General features: G+C 40.0%; 1 protein-coding gene across 6 annotated transcripts in view; it reads right to left on the reverse strand.

The window, feature by feature from the left end:
- Nucleotides 1-27412, reverse strand: part of LOC148015699 (CAAX amino terminal protease family protein) — a 118742-nt gene that overhangs the window by 62856 nt on the left and 28474 nt on the right. For 4 of the 6 annotated variants that reach the window (XR_015688472.1, XM_087666023.1, XM_087666021.1 and 1 more), the window contains 3 exons: nt 16176-16270; nt 15506-15616; nt 15318-15400 (listed from right to left, as the gene is read on the reverse strand). Coding sequence is in view for 5 of the 6 variants with exons in the window: in XM_087666023.1 (XP_087522149.1) it covers nt 15318-15400; nt 15506-15616; nt 16176-16270 (289 nt within the window). In the remaining variant the exon portion in view is untranslated. Of the gene's footprint in view, nt 1-15317; nt 15401-15505; nt 15617-16175; nt 16271-17342; nt 18664-27412 lie in introns of those variants that run through there. The other 2 variants (XM_087666025.1, XM_087666022.1) reach the window with 2 other exon arrangements.

Here is a 27412-nt window from a genome sequence, read left to right on the forward strand (position 1 = left end):
ACAGGAGGAGCAGTCTCTTGGATCTCCAAGCTACAAAAGTGTGTTGCATTGTCTACTACAGAGGCAGAGTATGTGGCTGCCACTAAGGCATGCAAGGAGGCTTTATGGCTTTCACGTCTGGTGGGAGAGCTTGGCACCTCAGAGTTACATGTTCTCCATTGTGATAGTCAAAGTGCTATCATGCTAGCACGGAATCCTGTTATTCATGCAAAGACAAAGCACATGCAGGTGAAGTACCACTTCATTAGAGATGTACTTGACAGCAAGAGCATTGAGCTTGTCAAAGTGCATACAGATGATAACCCTGGAGACCTTCTCACGAAGGGCCTTCCAGCAGAGCGGTTTGCTCATTGCCGACAGATGATGGGAGTTGGATAGATATATGTATTTCAACTTTGTACACACCTAGACTTAGCTGATTCTTTTCTCCTCTTCGGGCACATTGCCTTTAGGTGGGAGGTTATTGGGAATAAAGGCCTCGTGCCTTTTAAATGTACTTGGGTGTGAACACACCCTTAGCACTTGTACTTACACATATATATCTATCTGAAAACCTAAAGGTACACTATCGTCATTGTACCTACAAACGGGCTCACTCTCGACTCTCCTCTATCTCTCTCTCTATCTCTCACTGTACATAACAACTGTTTGTTCCAATCTCCATGCCTAGCCCGTCACTACACTCCTCCACTGAGGGTGGAGCCTCAATAGGCAAAGGCTTCGAAGGCACAGGAGCAAGTGCCCAATTGTCACATGGATCTCCAAGAACGGGATATTCGACACCCCCCTCTATAGCTAGAAACTCCATGAAGCGAACATCTCAACTCATGTACACCTACTGGAAGCGGGATCATAAAGCCTGTATCCTTGGGATTGCAAGCTATATCCCATAAACACTTGTCTCTTGGAAGTTGGCTCAAACTTGTCTCTTTTCTTCTTTGGGACCAAACACAAGTTAGTTCTTGGGAGACAAACTCCCCTTCCTTGTCAAAACACAAGGTCTTGAGTTTCTTGCCAAAACCTATTCTCTTTTATTCTTTGGAACCAAACACGAGTTAGCTCTTGGGAGACAAACTTAGCTCCCTTGTCGGAATAGAAGGTCTTGAGTTTCCTGCCAAACCTATTCTCTTCTTTCAAAGATCAACCAATCCTTAAAATGTAAGAATGCTTTGAACTTCAAGGCCAAGAAATATTTAATACACCCATGTCATCCTACTAAAATCATTGACAATTAGCATAAAATACAAACTTTTCTTAAGGGACTCCGTCCTCATGGGTTCACATAAGTTTGTTGAAACAAGCTCCAAGGGCTCCTTAGCCCATTGAAAAGCCTTACTGGAAATAGCATCTCTATGTTGTTTGCCATGAATGCAAGATACACATGGCGAGTGGCTCGCCCCAATCTCTGGTAACCCACGTACTAGCTTACCCCATGAGCTGCCTTCCAAAGGTATTCATAGTTGAGGTGGTAAAACCAAGCATGCCAAAGCTCGGTTTGAGTTTGTGAAGAAAGAAGAAGAGAATAAAAGGCAAAAGAAGACTGCATCTTGTAGACTCCATTCTCCTATCTTGCTCACTGAAAGCAAATGATACCTAGAACCAACATGTAGAGCACCTTTGACATGTGGTCACAGCCTTGCCCGCCGTCAAGAATAGTTGCATATCACCCTTCTCTTTGATGGGGACTAAAGAACTATCACATATAGGAATATGCCCATGCATCGAACGCATAGGGAAATCCAATCTGAAGGAGTCATGGTAGGAAGCACCATTGTCCACAATCCACTCATAAGATTGCGGAGCTATTATCGTGCATCAAAGGCCATCAAAGAAATATCCTCTATCACCTCCAAATGGAGGAAGGCGGCCGATGAAGAAGCAGCCACCACTCCTGAGTCCTTTGTAGTCTTCTCCTTCTTGGTATCCTTGTTGTCCTTGTCAAGGCAATCTTTCTTCCCATGACCTGTGTTGCCATATATGTGACAGCTAGACTCCTTGGTTTGTCTTGTTTGGACTACTTGTCATTCTTTGTCTTGTTGTTGTTCTTCTCCTTCGGTTGGAAAGAGTAACCAATCGAAGCCTCCGACTTACGAGCATTTTGACCTTTGAGTTGTTCCTCTTGCTCCAAGATCATAGGAACCAACTCCTCCCACTTAAGGATCTCTATCCGCCCTAAAGCAATCAAGACGAAATAGAATGCACTGAATCATGGCACTTACTAAGAAAGAAGAGTTATCACCATGTCCTTCAAGGTAATCGCCTTCCCTGGATTCTAGACTTGCATCTGCAATTGCTGAAGCTTATTAACATGCTCCCGCAAGGAAGAAGACTTGTTAGGACTCAAGTCCACATCTGAACCTCTAGAGACACCCACTTGGTCATCTAATTGTATATTTAATCAAGCTCTAGCCATATCTCCCAAGCCATGGTCAAGTGCTCAATGTGAGCAACGATGTGGGAGTGCAAGAGAGAAATAGGAAAGAACTGATACAAGCACTCAATGTATCCCAATGTGCTTGTACCTTCATCAACTCAGTTTTATCATCTACAAAAAGCTTGGAGGCATCACAAACTATAGGACAGTCTATAGCCTCGATCACAAGCTTCTCCAAATCATAAGACTCCAAGATAGAAAGCATCATCATGCGCCAAATGCAATAGTTCTCCACATCAATTTTTTATTTGAAGGAAGAGCGAGCAACATGGGGACCTTACAATCCATAATAGCCTAAAACTCCACATCAATTTTGGTCAACATTTTAAGTGGGATGACCTACACAAGAACCAAGGTAGTCCCCCTTTGACTCCATGCATGATGCTAGTGCCTATTAGGGCTTCCTCCACTCGTCCTCAAAGAGTTTCACCCATAAGAGGCAATGAACACTCAAAATCTACAACAAAAGGCTGAAAATACAGCCTTCTTCACAAACAACAAAGACCTACAAAAAACAACTTCGCTCCTTCTCCGTGTTGTACTTGTTCACCTGATCTTTCATAGGCTTTAAACACAAATATTTGTCACGAAGGATCCTCCCAATCAGGTCTGCCCATGATCAGTCAACCCTTCTACGCTGCTCTAATAGCATGTCAAAGTGCAATGAATGTGGAAGCGTATGGACAAGTCAGAAAGACAATGAACACGAGAGAAGAGGGAAAGAGAAAAGAAAAGAAGAACGCAGAATTCTGCAGTCAATGAATGCTGAAATGAAGAGGGCAGATGTACAAGGGCTGTCAATGTATCTCCTCAAGCTGGATCTCTCTCACCAACCTGAAAAAAAAAAAAAGTAAAAAAAGTGAGGAAGGCAGGCTGCACTAGTGCTATACATAGCACAAAAGCATGCATAAAAAATAGGCAGGTTGGCTTGCAAAATGGGCCAACCAACAAGCAGTCTCATAAATGCAGCTGATTGGCTGCACACAGCCCCAAAAAACTCTGATCTGACCTCAGCCTACCATGTGGCACTGCCCTTGCCCATAATCCAGTACCCATACATTGCAACTGCTGAAAATGCCCAAATAACTGACAAGAAATGCATAAGTCCCTCTGACAGAACTGATTGCACGAAATGTATCCTAAGAAATGCTAGTCTAGGGGATAACTAATCTCTAACATCTACTCCTTCTGGCCCAATTGCCACTAGACATGTGGCACATCGATAGCCATAGCCACCTATATCTTTCAGCACCCTTGAAGAATTAGTTGATTGGTCTACTGGTTCCTCACCCATTGCACTATTTACATCCATTCCAGGGTCTCCTCCTACACCCCACCCTAGGCATACTTTCCCACCTTGTCATAATTTTGTTAGCAAAGACTTGCTCATGGAAGAACACAATGATAGCCACATCCTTAGTTTTTCCTTCTTTAGTCTTAGCAAACAATATGACATCTTGAGAGTTTTGCATACTAATACTTGGGATGTTCTATGTGATGCTGAGCATAAAAGTCATAAAGAAGCTAGAAGGATAGTTCACTATCAGGTTCAAGTTGTTTTATGCAAGATCCCCAACAATGAAGCATTCTTTGTACGTGAGAAGTTTCAGCCTGTTCTGATCAGAAGGAACATATTGGGCAGATTTCTTGTTGTGAAGATTACATACGAGGGTGAAATTTTATGGCTAGCTGGTATCTATGCATCCAATGATGTCTCATGCCGTTGTGAATGATGGAGGCAACTACAATCATGTCTGTCATTTGAACTTGGAGTCAATTGGATTGCATGTATATTATGCATGATGATTCTTTCTAGTTAGAGGTTCTAGAGATTAAGGTTCTACAGCATTATGTGCTTTCTGATCATTTTTTGCTAGAGTATGTAATGCTCAAACAGCAAATTCATATTTTCACGCATTACTTGGGCAAGTTGCCATGCATTTCAACTATTTGTTTCTTTGTCATGAAATATTTGATGGATATGTGAGTCAATTGTTGGATTAGTTTTAACTTTTCACTTACCTCCCAATCAAGGGGACTGTCTCCTTTGACTTATTGGTTTCAAATGTGTAGAGAGTTGTCAAACAATATGGAATCCATCATGCTTCACTTCGTAGACAAAGTTTGGATGTTCCCGGCATTGGTGTGTTTGTTTTTGGTTGATTCTCCAAATGATCATCTCTTGATTTCTCTATTTATGCAGTTGTTGGATCTCATTAAAGCCTTTCTATTGCATTCTTACCAATAGGCTAAGATTGGTGCCTTGTCAGAGGGCTTCTAGGATAACAATTGTCAAATTCATAAGTTTTATAACGTGTCAATAATATTTCCACTTGGGTCCCTAGTACACGTTTCAAAGAGAATAATATCAGCCCAATCTATGCTTTATGATCTCATCAAGGATCAAGTCTCGCCCAATATAGTTGTGAGTTTAGATGCGAATGTATGTGAAGATGAGGTGATTGATGTTTTGGTATACTTGTTGAAAATGGCCTTCCTTCTTGGGAAGGGCAGTAATTCCCTAATTAATCTCTTAACTACAGCAATCAGCGAATGAATATACCTTGAAATGCACAAATTACCTTGACAATCTTGAACATTGGACACCGTGGTGGCCCCAAAACTAATGCCCCTTTCGGTATTTCTTTAACTTGATTGCTAATGGAATGAGTGCAAGCTCAGATTCACAATCTCCTTTGCTGTTCCAAAAAGCCTCTTCGTTGTAGCAACAATCAGCAATCAATTCGGGCCAATTGCCCCTTGATTTTTCATCAAGGACTTGCACAAATGGAACCTCCAACTGGCCAAACGCTACCCCAAATTACAATGAATGGGGTGGCATCTGAATTCCCTGACAATTATACAAATTTTAGGTGCTGAATTTAATATACCATGCCTTTACCAATTGACACGAGTCCTGAGGTGGCTATCAAACCCTAATTTCTACAAAAATTTAGGGTTTACAACAGAGATTTCTCTGCTATCCACCAAATTTGACTGAGATCTTCTCAAAATGGCTAAGAAATGCTGAGATCTCCTAAGAATGGATTGAAGAAGATGAGAGAAAGGGAAGATGAGAGAGAAATTTGATTTTCTTCGAAGGAAAACCCCAAAGCCCGCCTATTGCCTACTCCAGCCTCTACATTTGATGCAGTCACCTATTGCTAGATACCTCCAAAATGTTGTCATCTAATTAGCAATGCCATTGCCAGCCCTTGAAAGATGACTCCTTCCTATCCCCTCCCTGCTGAGGCCCTTAAATGGCTGTCTTCTACAACAAATTGTTATTCTCTGATCAGAAAATGGACCCGCAACTCTCTCTTCCTCTCCCAAGCTATAAACTAACTGAATGGCTGAGATCCAGTCCCCCCAAAAACGTTTTCTCAGTTTGCATGGGCATTTTTGCCAAGTGACAGTTTTCTAAACCCATTTTTCAGCATTATCTAGCCATTTAATTAATTTTCAGAATTAAACAATCCTAAAATTTAATTTTAGCCCTACCTTGCCCAAAATTAAATGTGTCCTTCCATAATTGAATTGGCAAGGCCATTTGCAACCTAGAGTGGTTCCCGACCTCTATTGACCATTAGACTAGCATTAATTAATTAATTAATGTTATTCGTCAGTGTCACCACTAACACTTATTGGCCAAACCACTACCCTAGGATCCAATCTGATATCAACTAACCAACAGAACCGAGTCGGCATAACTTATCCCAACTTTTTCCTTTGACACCCATTGCATCCTCAGGGTTCTTGGCCTGTTACTATGGAATATCTGCAATGTGCATCACATGTGTTTAAACAACCTTGCACATTTGATTAATAACTTAATCAAATGTTATCAACAAGATTAAAGCATTTCAAAATTTCACGTCCTCATGACACTTGCCCAAGGATAAAAGCCCTAATTGGAATTGCCTCACCAATGAATTTTTTGGGAAATATGCAAATCAATTGGCAGCACCCTTGACCACTATGTGTTAAAAGTCTGGGCAACTCGGATCATGCCCACCTTGTGGAAAGAGGGCGTTACTAAATTGATTCCAAAGGTGCGTTTGTACTCTACTCCTACATTGGAGGCCTATTTCCTTGATGAGCAGTATATATAAAACTTTTGTGAAGGTGTTGCCTAATAGACTACATGAACACCTTCCTAATATATTGTGCATCTTGCTCACTACGGGTTTATCAAGGGCAAGAACATTCTATATAGTATCTTGAATGTGCAAATGGGAATTGATTATGCTCAACATACAGATCAAGAACTAGTAATGATTCAGTTGGACTTAGAGAATGCCTTTGACTATCTTGAATGGTGTTTTCTAGCCAACTCATGCAAAAGATGGAGTCTAGCCTAGAATGTCTTGTTTGATTTACACTATCGGGGCTCTTCCTCAAGAGTCATACTTAATGGGAGTCTTACAAAGCCATTCATTCTTTCCAAGTCTATTAGACAAGGCTGCCCTCTAAGCCCACTGGTTTTTGCTCTCCCGACACATCCTATTCTAACAATGTTATCACACTCGGCTGCAAATGATGATGTAGTACGTTGTCCATTCCTTCACAGCAACAACTACTTGGTTAGGCCTTGGCAAATGATAACCACGGAGACAAAGAAAGTTGACCATCCCATATGACCAATTTAAGATGCACACCCAATTCTAAAAGCTCTGCGAGGCTAAGTAAATCCCCTAGTTGTCCACGTCCAACAGACAGGTCAACTCGTCCAATCCCTCTTGTCCAATACGACACATCCAATCACGTCCAATGGAAACTATCCGACTGTTTCAAGTGCTTGTTTGTGACCATTTGGGGTCACTTTTGGGATAAATTGTAGGTGTTGTTTAGGATTCATCTCCACAACACACTTGTACATACCCCAAATCTCTCTCTCTCTCTCTCTCTCTCTCTCTCTCTCTCTCTCTCTCTCTCTCTCTCTCTCTCTCTCTCTCTCTCTCTCTCTCTCTCTCTCTCCAAATTGTGGCTTTTTGATACCTTGGTTACACCCACGCTCCTATATGGGGCAGCTATTTGGAGTCCGAGTCTCTTTCACACGAGGAGACAGCCTTTGGGAGACCAGGATGGACCAGAGAAGGAATACTATGATGGGTGGGAGCATATGGAAAGACCACTGGTCATGATGATCTCACGTATGATACGAGCGAAGAGCTCGACCCCACATGAGATTATCAGAGCTAAGTTGGGAGCATCACCCATGGTGGCTGAGGCCTTGGTCCAAGCAGTGACTTTCATACATAGACTATGGGAGCTCCCCCAAGATAGATACTCACGGCTAGCCTTGGCCTTTTCTAGACAACTAGCAGCAAATGGTGACAGACATTGTTGGTATGCTTAGATGAGTACATGGATGAGTCTACATGGGATGCAGATTGACAGACTACCCCCCTTTGACTATAGCCTGGATTGCCCTACACTTGACCTAAGCCAATCAGAGCTAAACCATGTGATCAGAGCAGACATACTGAAGTTAGATACGGAGAAGACCTAGATCCAACCCCCCTCTCCCCATGGCACGAGGATGGCACACTACCAGACCCACTTCCTTCAGGTATCTGAGGATGGTTTCATCACCCGACCCAATTACATGGACACACAGCTGCCTCACAGACTATGCACAGTTATTGGTTAGATCCGCACCTCATCCCACCACCTGAGAATTGAGACAGACAGATGGGAGGGTATACAGACAGAGGAACGCACATGCCCACTATGCGACAGAGAGCCAAAGACAGAGGAACACTACATCTGCCGATGCACTGTATATTATGATATACGAGGTAGATACCATTGTCTGTTTCAAGAGGGTTTTGGACCCCTGAGACGGATCATGCAGTTTGAGAATCAGAGATGCTTGGGATTCTTCCTCTTGGAGCTCCAGAGGAGCAGAGCAACAATTCTACAGAGTAGGAGGCCCCCACAGCTCGGCTCACACAGACACAGAGCAGTCACTGACTTTTTCACTGATACACGATAGAGTATGGCAGATACCACTACTACAGCCACACAGCCTATAGGAGTACATCATCATTGGACTCTTCTATAGGTGTCCCTTTGGATAGAGCAGTGGCACTTAGCCGGTCTAGACGCCCACGTCCACCCGGACGAAGGCCTAGACATACACACCACAGACAAATTAAAGCCATCATTGAGCGCCACAGGAGACAGATGCCGAGACGCCTCAGCCATGAAGAGATACATCTCCTTAGAGGACAAACATCTCATTGAAGGAGAGTTCTCCTTTTTCTACTTTCACTTTTAGATCATTGACATGTTTCCCTTTCATAGGACACTATTTCATTTTTTCAATCTTACAGGCATGTTTTTCATCTTTTCTCGTTCCATATGAGAAACACACCATCATCATTGTATGTATTGCTTTGGTCTCATAGGCCACATTGGCCTTTTAGAGACATTAATATACTCTCTCTCTCTCCCTCTCTTTCCCTCTCTAATTTCAAATTCAAATTTCAAGCTCAACTTTCAAGCTCTCTATTCTCAAATTCTCTCTCCTCAAGCTCTCTAAACCCACTCCCCGAAGCTCTCCTTCGCCATATCTCCACCTTGCCTCCACTTTTAAGCTCTCAATTGGCCATCTTCTCTATCCTCAAGCTCTTAATATGTAAACTTCTAGTATAAAGTCTCTAAATGTTTAAAGTGTATTATTTTAAAGTGTATTACTTTGAGTCCTAACATTCAGTATAGATATTAAAATTATATGTACAATTTTTTATCCGTTTTAAGCAACTTTGTGTCAATTATAGAGCACTAAATATGATTGTTGTAAAGGATAAGTTGCCAAGGCCATGAGAACTTTTTTAATCAATTAAGGGAAACATAATCATGTATAGAAATAGTCTTGAGATTTGGCTATCGTCATGCTAGAATCAAGGCCGAAGATGTTTCCAAGATGGCATTAAGGACCATGTATGGGCCCTACAAATTCTTGCTAATGTCGTTTGATCTTACAATGCTTCATGAAGTTCATGAATAGGGTTTTAAAGCCTTATTTGGGTCACTTGGTTGTAATCCTTGGAAGAAAAATTGGAATATCTCTTAAAGGAATTTCAATTGTTAAGAGAAATTTTCCTTTTTTACCAAAGAATTCAAGTGTAAATTCTGTGCTAAGGAGGTTAGATATTAGGATAAATTATCTCAAAAGAGGAAATCAATACAAATCCAGAAAAAGCTGGGGGAATACTAGAATGGCCATCTCCATGAAACCTCAAAGAGCTATAAATCTTCCTAGGTTTATTTGGATCTTATCGACAATTCATTCGAGATTATGCCAAGATAGTTGTTACCATGACTAACTAACCAATTTGAAGGGAAAGATTTTATATGGGGAACAAACTAGAAAGTAAGCTTTGAAAAACCTATTGGTTTTGAATATAGTGGATCCCAATAGATCCTTCAAGGTCAAAATTAATGTAACTTTGCAGTAGGCGTGGTCTTACAAGAGAATCAACCATTAGCTTTAGAAAGCAAGAAATTAGATAGTGCACAACAGAATTATTCTGTTTATGAGAGGGATCTATTCGCAATAGTACATGCATTGAAGAAATGGCAATACTATTTGTATAATGTCAAAGAAATGATAGTGTTTGAGTGGCTTACTATTCAAACAAAATTGAAGGGCCATAAGACCAAATAGGCCGACCTGCTTCAAGAGTTTAACTCTGAATTAAGGTATAGGGAAGGGAAATGCAATATTGTAGCAGATTCCCTTAGAAGAATGCCCATGATAAATGAGTTGAGTTTTACTCAATTGACTAAACATTTTTAAAGGGGGAGGGAATGTCACATTAATTAATTTGAAGTTAATTAATGTGACATTACAAGGAAACACTGAGAATTGCAACCATTTGTCTATTACTTTAATGCACATAGGGAAGCCAAAACTATTCATGCAAACATGTGTACTTGTATGAATACGGGCTTGGACAACTAGTTGTAAGTTTTAAGCCAGTTAATCTGTGAAGAAGTCTTAGGACCAATAAATGAAGAGTGATGTGGCAAGCATTAACCTTACCTGCCAAAGAACACATTACTTAATACTTTAATGTGTCGTGGATTGGCTAGGTTGAGAATTGTGTCAGCTCTCTCTCATCATTTTCATCTTTTCCCTGTTTGAACCTTCTCCAGATTGCATCGATATTACATATCCTCTCTCCTCTCCACATTGCATCAACATTGCATATTCTCTCTCCTCTCCTCTCTGTAAACCCTAGATCTTGCTACTGCTGAAATCGTACTTTCTGCACAGTCTCTCATTTTTCAATCACCTTTCAATGGCCAAGCTAATACCCATTGGCAACCAAAAGGCAGTCCAGCTCTTGCACCTCCTTCCATCCTACCTACTCCTCTTGGTGCCTACAAGCCTGTGGCAACCTGCTGTTGATGTGGCTATGGACAGCCCCCTCACTCAGTGCCTTCAAAAACTCCTTAAGGCATGGCTAACTGGTCTGTTGAGCCTCATTTGGACTTAAGTCCTCAAGGCCATTAGGTCACCCTCATGAAGACTCAAGATACATCCACAATCTGTGCAGGTTCACCCACTCAAAATGACTTCCTTTTGCAAAGACCTGTTCAATGACATGCTCAATGGTGGCCCTACCCTTAGGCTATAGCCTCATCTAGGTTCTCTGAATATGTTAGGCTAGTATATCCTTAGGCTAGTCTTGCTCGATCTCTTCATAGCTCTATAGGCTAATCGAGTTCGACCCATAGGTTAAATGTCCTTAGGCTAAGTGTATATTTAGGACTTTTAACTATTTTGTTTTATCTACCGCTACACACTCATTAGATTTTCCTTTCATCTTTAGCTAAGCACCAGAGCATCTTAATACAAAGTAATTATATATCCTTCCTGGTCTCTCTTCTAGTACTTATATGCCAGGCTTGTATTTCAACTTAGGACTAATAAGCAAGAATACATTGGTCCTAACTGGGTTGTTGGAGGCATGGTTTTTCAACTTTGTCTCCGTAGTTCCATGCTCTCTCTTGGTTGTGCCCTTCTTTGACCAGCATGGAGGCTTCCCTCCCAAGGTTGAGCTTCAAACCCTTCCAGTGAAGGTGCTTCTTCTGTTGCATCACGTTCTCAGCACCTCTTGAGCTCCTCCTCCTTTAGCATCAATATACATGGTTTGAGAGGTGCATTGTTTTTCTTTATCTTCAACATCGACATCCCTTTTTGCATCTACCCATACATTACAGTTATGTTTTGATTATAAAAGGGTGCTTGGGCAAGTAAACAAATCCTCCTACAAGGACACTATCCAAGTGAACCTGTACTACATAACCATGCCCCTTATTGCATTCCCTTTGCACAAAATTGAGTTTATGGGCACTTGGACAGGTAAAAACCTACAATTTTGGGCAATCCTCCAATCGAAAACCCATGCATTTTTGTACCATGTTCCCTTTTAACTCATCAAGCACAACATCATGAGCTTCCATTGCTCACCTTAGGATCTCGAGCGGTTACCCTACTCGCAACATTTACTCTCTATCTCATCATATCTTCTACATCAAGAACTTGACAGTGGTTTTGTACTTTACTTGCATTTTGGTATGAACTGATGAGCCAGGTCACATATTAAAAAAACAGCAAACAAATAAAGCTCTAAGTCCCTAGGTGTAATCCATTACCATTATGATCATTCCAGTCCTTTGTGTCAACCTTGGTCATGCCTTAATTTCACTGAGGTGGACCCCTTGGGCAACTCAAAAGAAAAAATCCATTGCCTTTACAATCCTAGTAGGCCCTTGGGCCATAGTCACATGAAACTTCATTCCATGGATTAAGAAACTTGGGAACACATTCCATAAGCATCAATGTTCCCTTTCCCATTCCACAAGCATGCACAGCATGATGAAGCTCTCTTAGGGTGTATAGGGATGAAATCCGAAACTTAAGTCACTTTTGAATCATACCAAAGTGTTGTGCAATACTACGTCAAAATAATTATATGTTTTGGGCCTTGAATCATATTATGGTGCAAAGCTTGTAAATGTATCACAGTAATGTAGTGTTCTCAAATATTTTTAGGGCCCTCGTTCTTGTTCCCAAAAGGAGTCTCCTTCGATCTATACATTTCCATTCAATGTGACTATGCCTTTCGCAGTCCTACATGACAACAATGCCTTGGTCTCTATGGCGTATTTCACTAGGGTGGATCTCTTGGGCGACTCAAAAGAATATATTTGTTGCCTTTGTGATTCTAGTAAGCCCCTGGGTACTTCTACATGACACCCTTGGTCCAATGCCTTGGTCTCTCTGGTGTGGGACCTTTGGATCAAGACTAGAGCCTACTTCTCATTCCCTTCTATCAGCTTTTTTGGGCATGAGAGGGGGTCTTGAGCCAACTAGGGATTTCCAAGAATTTATGATATTCTTCTAGCATTTAAAGGCTCCAAATTTTATCTCATTCCCTTCTATCAGCTTTTTTGGGCATGAGAGGGGGTCTTGAACCACCTAGGGATTTCCAAGAACTTATCATATTCTTCTAGCATTTTATGGCTCCAAATTTTATTCCAAAAATTCATTTTATTAAGTACAACACTCAAGAAGTTTGGTAGGACAACTGGTTCAGAAAGTTCTACAAAAGGAAATCATTGGTCATTGCCACTTTCATCCCTTCAGCCATTGGACCTCTCTTTGCTACCTAAATAATTATTGCCATCATACCTTGCTGCTGCCTTGCCACTCTCGGCTTCTTCCTGCCATCCCCAGCCCAATCAGCTGTAGTCGCCATCAAAACAGCTGCCCTTTTCATCCCAGCATCCTACCATATTGTGTTTACTTTTTCTCTAACACCTCTAGCCTTCAGAAGCTGTCACAAGGCTGTTAGAGACTGTGCTTTGCATCTGCTACTATCATTGAATGCTGTGTTTTTCTTTCAGCCTGACTCCTGCAGATGCCCATCTCTCTAGCATCATTATTTTGCAATCAGCCAATCCTCACTCTGTGGCCTCTGCTTCCCTCATCCTCTACAGAGCTGCTGCAGTGCAGCAATCCTCTTCATCCGTGCTGCTGCCAGAATGGTCTACATCATCAAGCTGCTGTTTGCTACACTCAGAATCCATTCGGGAGGACAAAACTCTCCCTCAACCTGCCCACAAGAGGTTGTGACTGTTGGACAGCCCTCTGCTCCTTCAGCATTTGTTGTATCACACCTCACATACTTGTTTTGTTCATTGATTTATCAATTCATTCTCATTTGTTCATTTCGTGTTTTGTCTGAGTTAGTTGTGTCAGTCGTGTTCATACACTATATTTTCTCTACAAACCCTAGTGTATCATCAAAATGCCTTCAGTGATATACACGAGCTTGAGATTCTATTGAGACTGCTTGTCACACATCGAACCCAATTCTCTCATCTTATGCTTATGTGGTTGATAGTGCCACTAAACATCACATGTGTAGACACCACCAGTTTTCAAACTTTCAATGTACCCATGACAACATTGTGTGGTGATAGCCAGCACCATGATTTAGCAAGAGAGGGCAGCATTCTAATAGTACTCTCGTGGGACTCCTAGACTCACTGGGGATCTTTTGTATGTTCCTAAAACAGCCATGAACTTGATTTCAGATCCTCAGATTGCCTTGATGGGCGAGGCATTTTACTCTGATGAGTAGTGTGCAGAGACCATTGATCTTGCTACATAATTCAGCTAGAGGCACCAAGGTGGTCTTCACTGACTCAGCTCCATCTTACTACAATTTGCACGGAGTCAACTTTTTACAAGTCAACTTTTTACAAGGAAAGTGAAGTGTCTTTGTATCACAACTCCAAGGACACTCACCATTTTCCAACTTACAAAAGCATGCTAGGGTTGATACAGTTTACAAGTTCACCTAGACTCAAGAATAGGCTAGGTGTTTACACAGCTTGTCTTGGAGCCAAGCAACACTGAGCTTCAATCCCCATAAAGACTAAATATTAGGCAGCCAACACACTTGATCTAGTGCATATTCATTTATATTCCATGATTTTTCTTTGAAAGTCTATGTTTATTTCCTCAAGCAGAAGTTAGTGGCATTTTGTAATTTGCTGACTGGCATGCACATATTAAAACAAAGAAAATAGACAGGTCAGAGAAATAATAGTGATGCATTTTGCACAAATAACTCAATGATGTTTGCATAGAGAAATGAACATTATATGAGTTGTCTTCATCTTTGAAAGAGGCAGCTCCCTCTACCCCAAATACATCTTCCCCTCCTTCACAATGCTCCAGTTAAACGTCCCTTAAGGTCTCCCAAAACAGAAGAGTAAGAGCTTCTCATAGACAAAAAGCAAAGACACGTGTTTCAAGAGCTTTCTACTTATTCACAATCACAAGCCCAGCTGACGATGCCTTACTTCGTGTTCTAGTCAGCTATATTGGGTAGCTAATTAGTCTAGGGTTGTTCCTGTATGAACAAGGGCCTAATCACTGTAGATTTTTGTAATCAGCAAGTTTTCAAACATTGGAATTAAAGACAATGAAATCTCAAAATAGATTGATAAAACACACTGTGAAATCTCAAAATAAATTGATAAAACGACCCCTCACCTTTGCAAAGCAGAATACAAATTTATGCAACAAACTATGAAGTTTATTTGAGGAATCTTAGCAAAATCTTTCTGAAAAGCAATCACATGTCATATCTGGAAAATTTTGGTGTTGATGTCACATCAAACATAATCTGGCACAATCACTGTGTACAATCTTGGGCAAATCACTTCAATTTTTGGCATATGGTTCTGAAAACACATGGTGTTTGAGAAATCTCATAATAAGGCTCAACTAATGAATGTTACAAGAAAAATTTGCATCAATAGTTGTAACAGGAATGAAATGATGACCAACCATAACGAAAAAGGTCATCAGGAACCGGTTTATACTTGCTGATGGAGAGATTGAGAACTGTTATGCCAGCAATTGTCTGCAGACTGGAAAAAGAGATTCTTTTAGGCAAGCTAAGACAACCATTTAGCTTCATACTAAATGTGTTTCAAACTATTGCAATATCCCAACTTCTTATCAGAATTGCTTACAGCTGATTGACAAATATCAAAAGCGCTTGCTCATCTAAGTCCAGGAATTTCCATTGGTTGAAGCCAAGAATTGATTTCACGACTGATAAACTCAATCCTGCCAGTAGGAAGCTTCCAAAAAACACCAAAAAAAAAGGCAGGTCAATTACAAGACAAAATCTCTCACAAGTTTTATTTCAGCATTGTTTGCTGTGGGCTAAAACAATGTGCCAAATAAATGCTCGAGATCTCAATTCTCAAAACAAATCAGTGTCTCCATGTGACATGGCAAAATCAAATAGTCATACAGCACAAATCAGCTCAGTGACACTCGTTTGAAACTAACATCAGTTTACTGCACATAAGCATATTAGCTTAACCAAAGAAGTTCAGCAATCCATACCAAACACAAAAGACCAAGTACATAAACCATACGTAAGTTTCAATATACACGAGCAACAGCACTAAACAAGTAAAAACGTGACTTTCACATAGGAAAATCTTCACAATAGTGTGTTTTCAAGAAGAGAAGAAAGGAAGTAAAGTTGACACCACACTCACCAAGGGTTCAAGGATTGCACCATTGTACAACTTTTAGCTTAAAGGGTGTACCTTGTTAGATAATGACTGTAAGTTTCTTCATTACTTGAATGCTGCAGAATCGAGTGAATAAAATTGGCCTGGAATGTACCTTCCTCCAAAAGCCATCATTGTTAATGTGACTGTTTTCCCATCCCAGGGGATAACCCATCTTGGAAACAGATCCGACTGAGACTCAAAGTTCAGCTGTTTCCAAGATGAGGAGAAAAGAAGTTAGATATTGAACATGTACATGTCAAGAGGGAGAAAGGGTACACTGAAACCTAACTGCAGGGACTAAGGAACAGTACAACTGAATTTTGAAATATAACAGTGGTGACTCTAGGAGTCGTCAACTTTATAAGTAAAAACTTTTGAGCAGGCTACACCCTAGCGTGTCCCTCCCATCTCTATCCTTGTACTGCATCTAAAATGCACATGCACATACCAGGCTTGCTCATGTTTATAAGGCAATGGGTTTAACTTATTCTCGACACAATTAACAAGATGTTTGTGACTACTCTTTTGGAGGAGAAAACTAAATTTAGTTAGCACACACAAAACTTTTGTGCAAATAGAACTGATAGAAAATAGATGGCTGCCTTGAAGAAACCTCCCTCCCCACCCCTATCAACATTTTCTTAAGACGTTTTTGTTTGTGGGTTCTTCAAAACCGACCCATTACAGTATTCAACAAAGCTAATATCTTTTACAAATATCTAACAAACTAACGATCATTTCCTAAATTCTCCTCTTTCTAAAATAAACTATATTTTGCTAATATGCAAAATTTACCAAGTTCTATAATACTTCAAGTTTCTTTGTTCTCCTCGCTTGTATGCTTGGAGGATCTTGCTTGGAAAGTGGTGCCCCCTAACTCTAGTTGGAAAGTTACAATCCAAAGACAAAAGACCAATAAATACAAACTATGATTACTGCTACACAAAACCATGTGGTTGAGTGACGTAAACTTCTTCAATACCCATCCAGAAAAGCTGTTTTGCTGTTCATAATACATGGTATCCATAGTGTGCAACCAGAGTAACGACTATGCATGTGGTCATCATACACAAAGTGGGTGGGTCTTTATAATCAATCCCTTGCTTCTAAGCATTTCCCATTTCAACTAATCAAGCCTTGTGGCGATCTATGTTTCCACTACTATTTTATGGTTATCTAGCTCATATTTCATTGTAGCAAACCAATTTTCATCCTCCAATGTGTCCTCAACACACAATGACTCTTCATCACATGTTGTAGACAACAATGCAAAGTTTACCAAATTCCATGGTGCATGACAGATTGCTGCTCTTGTTCTTCCAGGAAGTGGAGCAAGATGTCTATTTTCTCACGAAGTATCTAACAGCCATCTAGGCCTGTTCTTGTTCTTGCTTCCAGCATACCAGCATTGTCTTTGGTCTCTGCATCATAGTAATTATCCCAATCAATGGTGAAAAACAGTCTGAATTGACTAATTTTCGGCATAAAATTGAGAGCTGAACAAACAACAATTGGCTGTTCCTTGCATTCCAACAAAGGCGTTTCAGCATTTTCAGCAAAGGCAGTATCGCTACTGACAATAACCTTGCCTGTGGTAAGCTAGCATGACCCATGTCCTTTGCTTTCTGAACAATACCCAATGAATATGCATTAAATTGTCTGGTCTTGATTGTGTAAGCTAGACACCGAAATAATACATATACAAGAGAAAGCAAGCTTTCAGCCTTTCCATGCCTCATAGCCATAGAGCACACTAGTTTTTTATGCCCACATGGGTGAATAATTCAGCAAATAACATGTTGTCATAATTGCATCTAGCCAAAATTTGTAAGGCAAATACTTTTCTTTTAGCATATGTGCAGCCATCTCCAAGGGTGATTCATTCTTGCACTTGGAAAATCCATTTTGTTGTGTGTAGGGTGGTGGGTGCATTGATGTATGATCCCGCAAGACGAGAGAGATGCAACAAATTCTTTTGACATGTACTCCCCTTGTCATCAGCATAATGACAAGTGACACAAAACGGGAAGGGAATGGGGCTGAATTGCCATCACTTGTGACTATATAGTCACATGGAATGGGACATGGGGCTGAAAGAAGCTGCTGTTACTGCAATCTCAAGGTCAAAAATGACCACCACTTGTGACTATGCTTAGTAATTGTATTATTCCATGTCTCTCTATGTTCATCTCCTAGCTGTGAGCCCTAGCCTGAGTAGGGAAAAAGGACGTTGGGAGCTCTAGCACTACACATGTTTGCCAATCTTTTCATCCTCCGCATGTTAGATGGAGACAGCCTTTTTTCTGATCCATGCGCCACATCCACACATGTAGCCTTGTTTGTTGTCCAGTCTTTGATCCTGATGTCTTGATTGCTTTTCGAGAGCAAAGCAGCACATTTTCTCAAATCGCCACTTTCTTCTTGCTGCTACACGCTATCCTCCTAGCAAACGTCACTTTTGTCCTTTTTCATGGTCAAGTGGCAGATTTTGATGGTCTTACCTGTTTTATAGCATGTCGGCCAATATTAGTCATTTTGGTCATTTATGGCTGCTGCCTTTAAGCCAGTATATATCATCTCATCATCGTGACCACTTTTGTTACTGTTTGCAGTCAATCTTCACCAGCCAGCATTTTCTCTTCCCACTTTCCTCATCCCAAATTCTTCTCCTCTCCTAATGTTCCTTTGCACCCTCACTAGCTTGCCTCTTTGGGCTTTGTGCAGGGGCCTCAGTCCATCATCATGAGAAATGTACGCAGCCCTTTTTCAGTCAGCATTATACAATTTTTCTATCTCATTTTCTATGTTCTTTCTTTTCTCTCTCAATTGCATGCCATGGTTTGGTTTTGCCAAATGAGTTGAGCTCATGAGAAATAGGCATGTCACATGATAACCTGACAATGTTTTTGAGATTCTTTGTTAGTTTTATGTTATGTTATGATTGGCTGGTAATTTTCAGCATGTGTTGGGCATACGGAATGACTGAGCAACAATGCGCAATGTGGTGTTAACTATGATGCCTTGTGGAAATTCCAATCCACTATTTTGCTTTTGATGCATCTGGCAATGCAATCGAGGATGATTACAAGGATTTTAAGGGGAAGGGTTGTCATGAGGACATGTATTTTTGAAACTTCACTTAACATGTGGATTAATTTTTAATCACATGGTTAAGTAAATGTTGCATATGTGAGGTGTAACTGAGGTTAGAGAATTTGCAAGCCCGTGACCTAAGGAAATCACGAGATGTCAACAAAGGCAAAAGTTGCTATAAGTTATATCGCACAGATACTCGGTGGTATCTGGTGCCAGTTGTTGGCCTAGGTCATTCATTTGGCTATAAGTATCAGTTGGTGACACTAGAGAAGTGGCGTTTAATGGTACTTAACGCCAATCTGATAATCAAATATGGCATAGAGATACTTGGGAATGAATGTTACCTAGCCAATTTAATTATTGGCTAGTCAAATTATTTTTCGAAGCACCAAAATAATTATTAAATTAATTTTTAATATTTAAAGACTAAAAATTAATATTTAATTATAGATAATGCTGGAAAAACCATTTGGATAGGCTGCCACTTGTCAAAAATGCCCATGCAAGACTAAAAAACGTCTTTAGATGTTGGAGAGAAGCATTTTAGTGTATTTAGCTTGCAGGAGAAAGGGAGGAGATGTTGTTGGTCTGATTTGCAACCATTGAAGGACCTTTTGAGGCAACTAGGGGTAGAAGAAGACAAATCAATAGTAGGTAACAGCATCTACGAGCTATTGAAACAAGCCTTGCTCCGAAGATTACAGCATTGAGATTACGAGAGGCTGAAAATTTTCAGATTTCTCTATTGTAAACTCTAATCTGCAGTAGATATTAGGATTTAGTAGCAGCCTCGGAAAGCGTGCCAAAAATTGGAAGCTCCAAGACTTGGATTCAACAAGACTAAAACTGTTTTCAATCAAATTCAAGTGGAGGGATTAGCAAATCAATGAATTTGGGGCATTTTCCATCTCCATCAAAGCGGGTGAAGGCCAATTGACTACCCCAATCAAGGGCCAAATCAAATTGAAGACTTGCTTGTCATTTTGGATAGCAAGGGGAGATACAATACTGGAAGGGATTGGGCAAATCCCATTGTACATCAACTTCTTCTTCAATTAAGTTAAAGAAATACTGAAAGGGATGCCACTTTTAAGGCCAACAAAGTGTCCATTGTCCAAGATTGTAAGTTGTTTTGCATTTCTCAATTTTGCAATAGATGTTACTATTGTAACTAAGTTGTAATCAGGAAATTACCACCCATCCACGGAAAAAAGGCTGGTTTCAAAAGATCTTATCAAAGTCAACTCCATTTTCTTATTTAAAACCCTTTGCAACCAAACAAGCCTTATATATTAGCTTAGGATGACCATAGGTGCTCTTCAACTTATACACCAACTTGCATGTCAATGCATATTTTTCACTTGACAAGGAAACCAATCCCCACGTGTGGTTTTTCTGCAATGAGTCAAACTCAGACTACATGGCCCACTCCTAAGAACAATTGTCACCTTTGCACATAGCCTCCTCATAAGGGGCTAAACAGAGTTTGCTACCATGCCATAATCCATAGAAGGCTCATAATGACCTAGAGGACATGAGGCTCTAGTAGAGCGTTGAAAGACTAGCTATGGAGCCGAGATATCTTATCCTCTCTATCCAACATCAATATAATCTTATACGATAGGCGAATCCTGGGCCACTTCAGCATCAACAACTGCAAGCTGTCTAACAGAGGTTGGATATACAATAACAAGAGGTTCCTCTTGAGAGATTACCCTAAGTACCTCAATAACTTGCTCATGTTTCTTATTCACCTTATTCTTATGAAATATAATGATATCAATGTGGATAACTTTCCTAGCCTACGAATCCCAAAGACAATCTCACTTGCATCACCATATCCAAGAAAGATACATTTGATAGACTTTGGATTTAACTTATTGCACCTGTCTTTGGGAATATAGCAGAATGCCTCACATACAAAGACTCTCAAATATGCCTATGAGGGAGATTTACCAAAACAAACCTCCTTTGCAACTCTAATACCAAAGTGCATGGGGATTTATTAATCAAATGAATTACAATAGTAACTACCTTAGTCCAAAACATATGGTGTAAGGTTGCATGATTGAGCATACTACGAACCCTCTCCAGAATAATCCTATTCACGTGCTTAGTAACACCATTCTGGGATGGGATAAAGAAAGCATAGATGATTAATGCCCCGATTATCACAAAAATGTAATACATACTCACCCCCATTTTCTTCAACCCATGTCCAAACTAGTTCTCAACCAAAGTAAAAGCATTGAAAAGTAACTAGAACATTTAATTTCTCATTTATAAAATAGGCTCAAACTTTATGTGAAAAATCATTAATAAACGTAACAAAATACTTAGGACCACCCAAAGACTGACAGGGTATGGGACAACAAACATTGAAATAAACAAGAGCCAATGGCTCATCCATACACATAGATGCAAACTTCTTATGAGCATTACGAGCCTACTTACCATATAAGCAATGATCACAAGTGTCGTGAGGACATGTATTTTTTAAACCTCACTTAATATGTGGATTAATTTTTTATCACATGGTTAAGTGAATGTTGCACATGTGAGACGTAACTACGGTTAGAGTAAATTTACGAGCCTAGGATCCAAGGAAATCACGCATGTCGAAGGCAAAAATTGTTTTAAATTATGCCGCACAGGTACTTGATTGTATCCGGTGTCAATTGTTAGCCTAGCTCATTCATTTGGCCATAAATGTCAATTGGTAACACTAGAGAAGTGGCGTTTAATGGTACCTAATGCTAATCTGATAGTCAAAGATGCCATAGAGATACTCGAGAATAGAAGTTGCCTAGCCAATTTAATTATTGGCCAGTCAAATTATTTTTCAAGGTACCGAAATAATTATTAGATTAATTTTTAATATTTAAAGACTGAAAATTAATACTTAATTATGGATAATGCTGAAAAAACCATTTGGAAACACTGCCACTTATCAAAAATATCCATACAAAACTGAAAAACGCCTTTAGAGACTGGAGAGTCATTTTAGTGTATTCAGCCTGCAAGAGAGAGGGAAGAGATGTTGTTGGTCTGATTTGCAGCCATTGGAGAACCTTCTGAGGCAGCCAGGGGCAAGAGAAGACCAATCGATAATAAGTAACAACATCTATAGGTTGTTGAAACAAGGCAACAGTAGTAAATGACTGATTTTCTTCAATTCTTTGTATCTACAAGCTGTTGAGACAGGGCAGCAGTAAATGACAAATTTTCTTCAATTCTTCGCAAAGAAACTCTGAATTTTCTCTCTTCTTAGCATTCTCTCTCATCTCCCAGCCTTGCTCCAAAGATTAGAGCATTGAGATCACCAGAGGTTGAGAAATTTCACATTTCTCTGTTATAAACCCTAATCTGCATCAGCAGAAATTAGGGTTTAGCAATAGCCTCCGGAAGCGTGCCAAAAATTGGAGACTCCAAGACTTGGATTCAATAGAGTTGAAGCTATTTTCAGTTAAATTCAAGTGGAGGGACCAGCAAATCAATGAATTTGGAGCATATTCCATCTCCATCAAAGCAAGTGAAGGCCAATTGACTGCTCGAAACAAGGGGCAAATTCGATTGAAGACTTACTGGTCATTTTGGATAACAAGGGGAGTTGGAATACAAAAAGGGATTGGGAGAATCCCATAGTGCATCAACTTTTTCTTCAATTAGGTTAAATAAATACCAAAAGGGGCACCAATTTTGGGACCAACAACAACTAACAAATTACATCAATATGTCTTTATACAGTGAGATAGACTCAAGCACTGATGATGCCTCTTAGTATGAACATTCACATGGGAATGAAGGAAATGCAATGCTTCACCTTGGATAAGGCTTAGACCATGGACAACAAGGTGAAAATGTTACTATTGGGTCAGATGCACGGCCTTCAAGGCATAAGGGGGCTGATGACCACCAAAGTAAAGAGGAATTTAATAACCAATTCAAGAATCAAATGAGGACGGTAACAAATCTCTTTGCTGAATTGGCAAGGGATCCTCAATTTACCCGATTTTTGAATGCTCCGAATAAGGACAAAAAAGGCAAGAAGAAGAAGACGTCTTCTACACCTTCGGGACAGCAAGATGCACCAAAGATAATGCCAAACTCTTCATTTGAGGGGTATGATGTATTGCTCAGTATGCCATGGTGTCACCGTATGCATGCAATGATTGATTCTCATGTAAAAAAGATCACTATTCAGCATAAGGGAAAGGTACTCACACTTGATGTAAAGTTGAAAGGTAAATCTATCCCTGTTATATCTATAGCTCCATTTTTGAAGTAATGAAAAATCATATTTCATCGTACTTGGTCTTTACTAAGGATAAAGATGATAGTGAGAATGTTGGAAACATATCTATGTTAGAGAAAGATCGTATGTCATTTCTGAAAATGTAGGCTGATTGCTTCTCTCAATCACTTCCAGGACAACTACCGCCTTAAAGGCCAGAAGATCATGGCATAGATCTTATCCCTGGAAATAGCCCATCTAATAAGCCACCCTGCAGCATCAGTGCAGCCCAACAGGAGGAGCTTATGAGTTAGGTAAATGAGTTGTTAGAAAAAGGGTTGATTCGGCCCAACTCATCTCTCTTTTGTTCTCCAGTGCTTTTGGTGCAAAAAAAGGATGGTTCATGGCGTATGTGCATTGATTATCGTGCTCTGAACAAGATTACATTCCTCGGATCAATGATGTTACGGATAGATTGCAAGGGGTAGTCATATTTAGCCATATAGATTTGAAAAGTGGGTATCATTAGATACGCATTAGACCGGAAGATGGGCCTAAGACAACTTTTAGGACATCTTTTGGATTATACGAGTTTTTTATGCATTTTGAACTTATGAATGCTCCTGTCACTTTTAATCGAATACTGGATCGTATCTTCAAGCCACATAGAGGATTTGTGGGCACTTTCTTTCATGACATGATTGTCTATTTAAAGAACAAGGCAAAGCATAGAAAACACTTAAACATTGTGTTCAATGAATTGCGTAAGCATACACTGTTTATCAATGAAAAGAAGAGTAAATTCTTCTTGCATGAAATCCACTTTTTAAGGCATATTGTATCGGCTGATGGTATTCGCATGGACCTTGCAAAGGTTGAGGCAATATGATCATGGCCACCTTTGAGAAAGGTATATGAGTTCCCTAGCTTCTTGGGTTTATGTTCTTACTAAATGAAGTATGTACGTGGGTTTGTTGAAATTGCATCTCCATTGCATGCCTTGCAAAAGAAGGATGTGCCATTTAGATGGATAGCACTGGAAATTTCAGCATTTGAAAAGTTGAAGGAAAAGATAACTTCAGATCCTGTGCTTGTGTTGCCCGATCTAAGAAAGTCATTCATAGTTCAATGTGATGCATGTGGTAAGGCCAAGTTGTGGTTTATGAGAGTCAAATTCTCCAAGGTGCAAAAAAGAATTTACAGGTCTATTAGAAAGAGCTCTTGGCTGTAATTCATGAACTGTCTACGTGAAAACATTATTTATTAGGGGCTGATTTCACACTACAAACAAACCATCAAACTTTGAGGTACTTTCTGATGCAGACAAAGTAGTCAAAGAAGCATATGAGATGGGCAAATTTTCTCTCTATGTTTCATTTTCAAATTGTATTGATGGTAAAAAGAATGTTATGATTGATGCACTATCACGTAAGCTACAAATTTCAGCCATCAACATGGTTTATCACACTAAGTTGGATGCCATGAAAGAGCAATATATTGCTAATTCGGACTTTGCTAATGTTTATGATCAGCTTTGCAATGGCCAAAGACATGAACACTTTGCGCTAAGAGATGGATTTCTAATGCATGGACGACTGTGTATCACAAAGCAGTTAAGGCCTAGAGTTATCACTAAAAGTCATGCTCCTCCATATGCAGGACACAGAGGTATTGATACCACGATCAAGGCAATGGAGCATTTCTTCTATTGGCCAGCTTTGAGGCATGATATAGAACAGTTTGTTAAGATATGCATCGTATGCCAGACGGTAAAGCATGATGTAAACGCCCCGAATAACGTAGTATGCTTAACAATTATGACTTTCGCTTATTTTTAAGATTTAATATAAAAGAGAATGAACACTTAAAGCTGAAAATGAAAATTACTCACAAAATTATAGCCATGAAAATGTAAAAGTAATGGAGACAAGATTGAGGGTTGAAGATGGGCAAACCCCCCCCCCCCCCCCCGAAGGAATGTATTTCTGCTCAACCCAAGTCCCATAGGGAAAAGCTCAGTTACAATCAACCTGAGAGTGAGGAGAAGTAAATCTCACTCTCACAAGATCATGCAAAGATGTACAAACACACATGCATTATCTATTATGCAATGATAAGAACTGATTTCTTTACAATATGAGAGAAGAAAGAGGGGAAATCGGCCTTTCTCCATCATTGATCAGCAGTACATGGATAGGACTTGCTTCTTGTTGCTCAAATGGAAGAAAGAGCTCGAGAAGAAGGTACTGTAATGAATTCACAGGCTTGCTGTCCTGTAAAACAGCAGTGATAGAAGAGGGAATATGAAGGAATTTGATAATGGAGAAGTGGGGGATGATGATGTGGATAGATGGGCCAGTTTCTGGCTATCTGTGGGTGTTGCACATGAGTTTACAGCAAAGAAAAATGATGCTGAATGAAAAAAAACGAGCTCTTATTTATAGGAGAGGGAAGAGCTAGTACAAAAGGGAAAAGTGGAGTAGCACAAGACAAGTGTCCAGCCACATGTCATGAGATGTGGCAAGTGGTGGGACACTTGGAAACTTGTGTGACAAGTGTCTTGACACTTGTCTCTTCTCTATGGCCTTCCTTTTTGGGCTGAATACTGTCAAGAATAGAAACAACCAAATTTAGTAAGCACAGTCAGGGTACAGAATTTACTATTTTTAGAATGTCATCCCTATTTTTTAGGACTAGCATTTTTAGGCTAATTCGAGGCTCCTAAAATTTAGGGACCTCCTAAAATTTAGAGACTCCCCAATATAGGTGTCATATGAAAGCTTTTTCCGTGTACATCGCAAAAACAGTATCAGAATCTTCATGTGACTTTCCTATGCAAAGAAATGTGCATCTCAAGCTTTCAACACACACATGCACATTGTACAAGCATTTCATGATCATGCCATCTTGTTGATTGTAACTATCTGTTTTGGCGGATCTAGCCCACACTTCAAGGTATCAATCCTTTCTGTGTGCGAGTCTAACCCTGATATGCGTGAGTTCTGGTCACAAGTACCCAATCGGGCCATATAGGTGGAAGTGTGAGCTATATTTTCTCTAACCCACCGTGTGGGTCCACCATAACCTGTGACCACTCATCAGTGGCTAGCTCCAATGCACTTTTCTTTATATATAATTAGTGCAAAGGAAACAAATTTAATAAATCATTATATAGACAAATTAATGAAAAAGTATACAAATTCTGTTTCTATAGAGTTGTAACACATGATAAGCAAAAGGTGCTAAGTTGTAGCCCTTGTCTATTTAAGATAGGCCTTGGCAAAGCATTGCAATGGACTTTATTTTTTAGCTTCCTAAGACACCTATAAGGAATGATGGGATATGGACTATTATTTACAAGCTTAGTAAACAAGTCCATTTCATTCCAGTAAGAAAAACAATATTTCTCAAGCTGAAGTGGAATGGCTGAAGCTCCTCGAATGTCTGCTTTGATCCATTTGAAAAGGTAAGCAAGAGTGAAATAGAAGAAGAGCACGAGCGGAAGTAAGAGCAAGAGCAATGGAGGTTTGAGCTCAAGAAAGCAAGACCATTGTGTGGAAACTCCAATAAACACAACAATGTAACCACCTAAAGATGATGGCAACTGATCACCGGCAACAATGAGAGGCTGGGCATAAATTGTAGACTTTTGGTAATTTACATGTTTTGGGCTGTTTAAAGAGCTAATCAATTTATAATGCATTTTTAGCTCAACACTCCCTCTCAAGCCCAAAACTGGTACCAAGAAGGATCTGGAGGAAAACCTCGAGTCCACTTTTACCCCAAGGCATTCCACCCCAAAACAACCAAGGCATTGGACAGAGAGTGCATGTTGATTACCTGATGGCCTACTAAGACTACAAAGGCAATGGTTATCTTACCAAGGGAGCCCAAGTAATAACCCTAGAGCGGCCAAGGCATCGGACAAAGGGTGCATGTCAGCGACTAGTGACCTACCAAAAGTTGCAACCACATCAAAAAAAAAAAAATTCTTTTGAAAAAATAGATAGTTTACAATC

The sequence above is a fragment of the Lygodium microphyllum genome, chromosome 24 (genome assembly GCF_053477565.2).
Source record: "Lygodium microphyllum isolate KBCC chromosome 24, Lygodium_microphyllum_v1.1.10, whole genome shotgun sequence".
In the NCBI taxonomy this organism is placed as follows: Eukaryota; Viridiplantae; Streptophyta; class Polypodiopsida; order Schizaeales; family Lygodiaceae; genus Lygodium; species Lygodium microphyllum.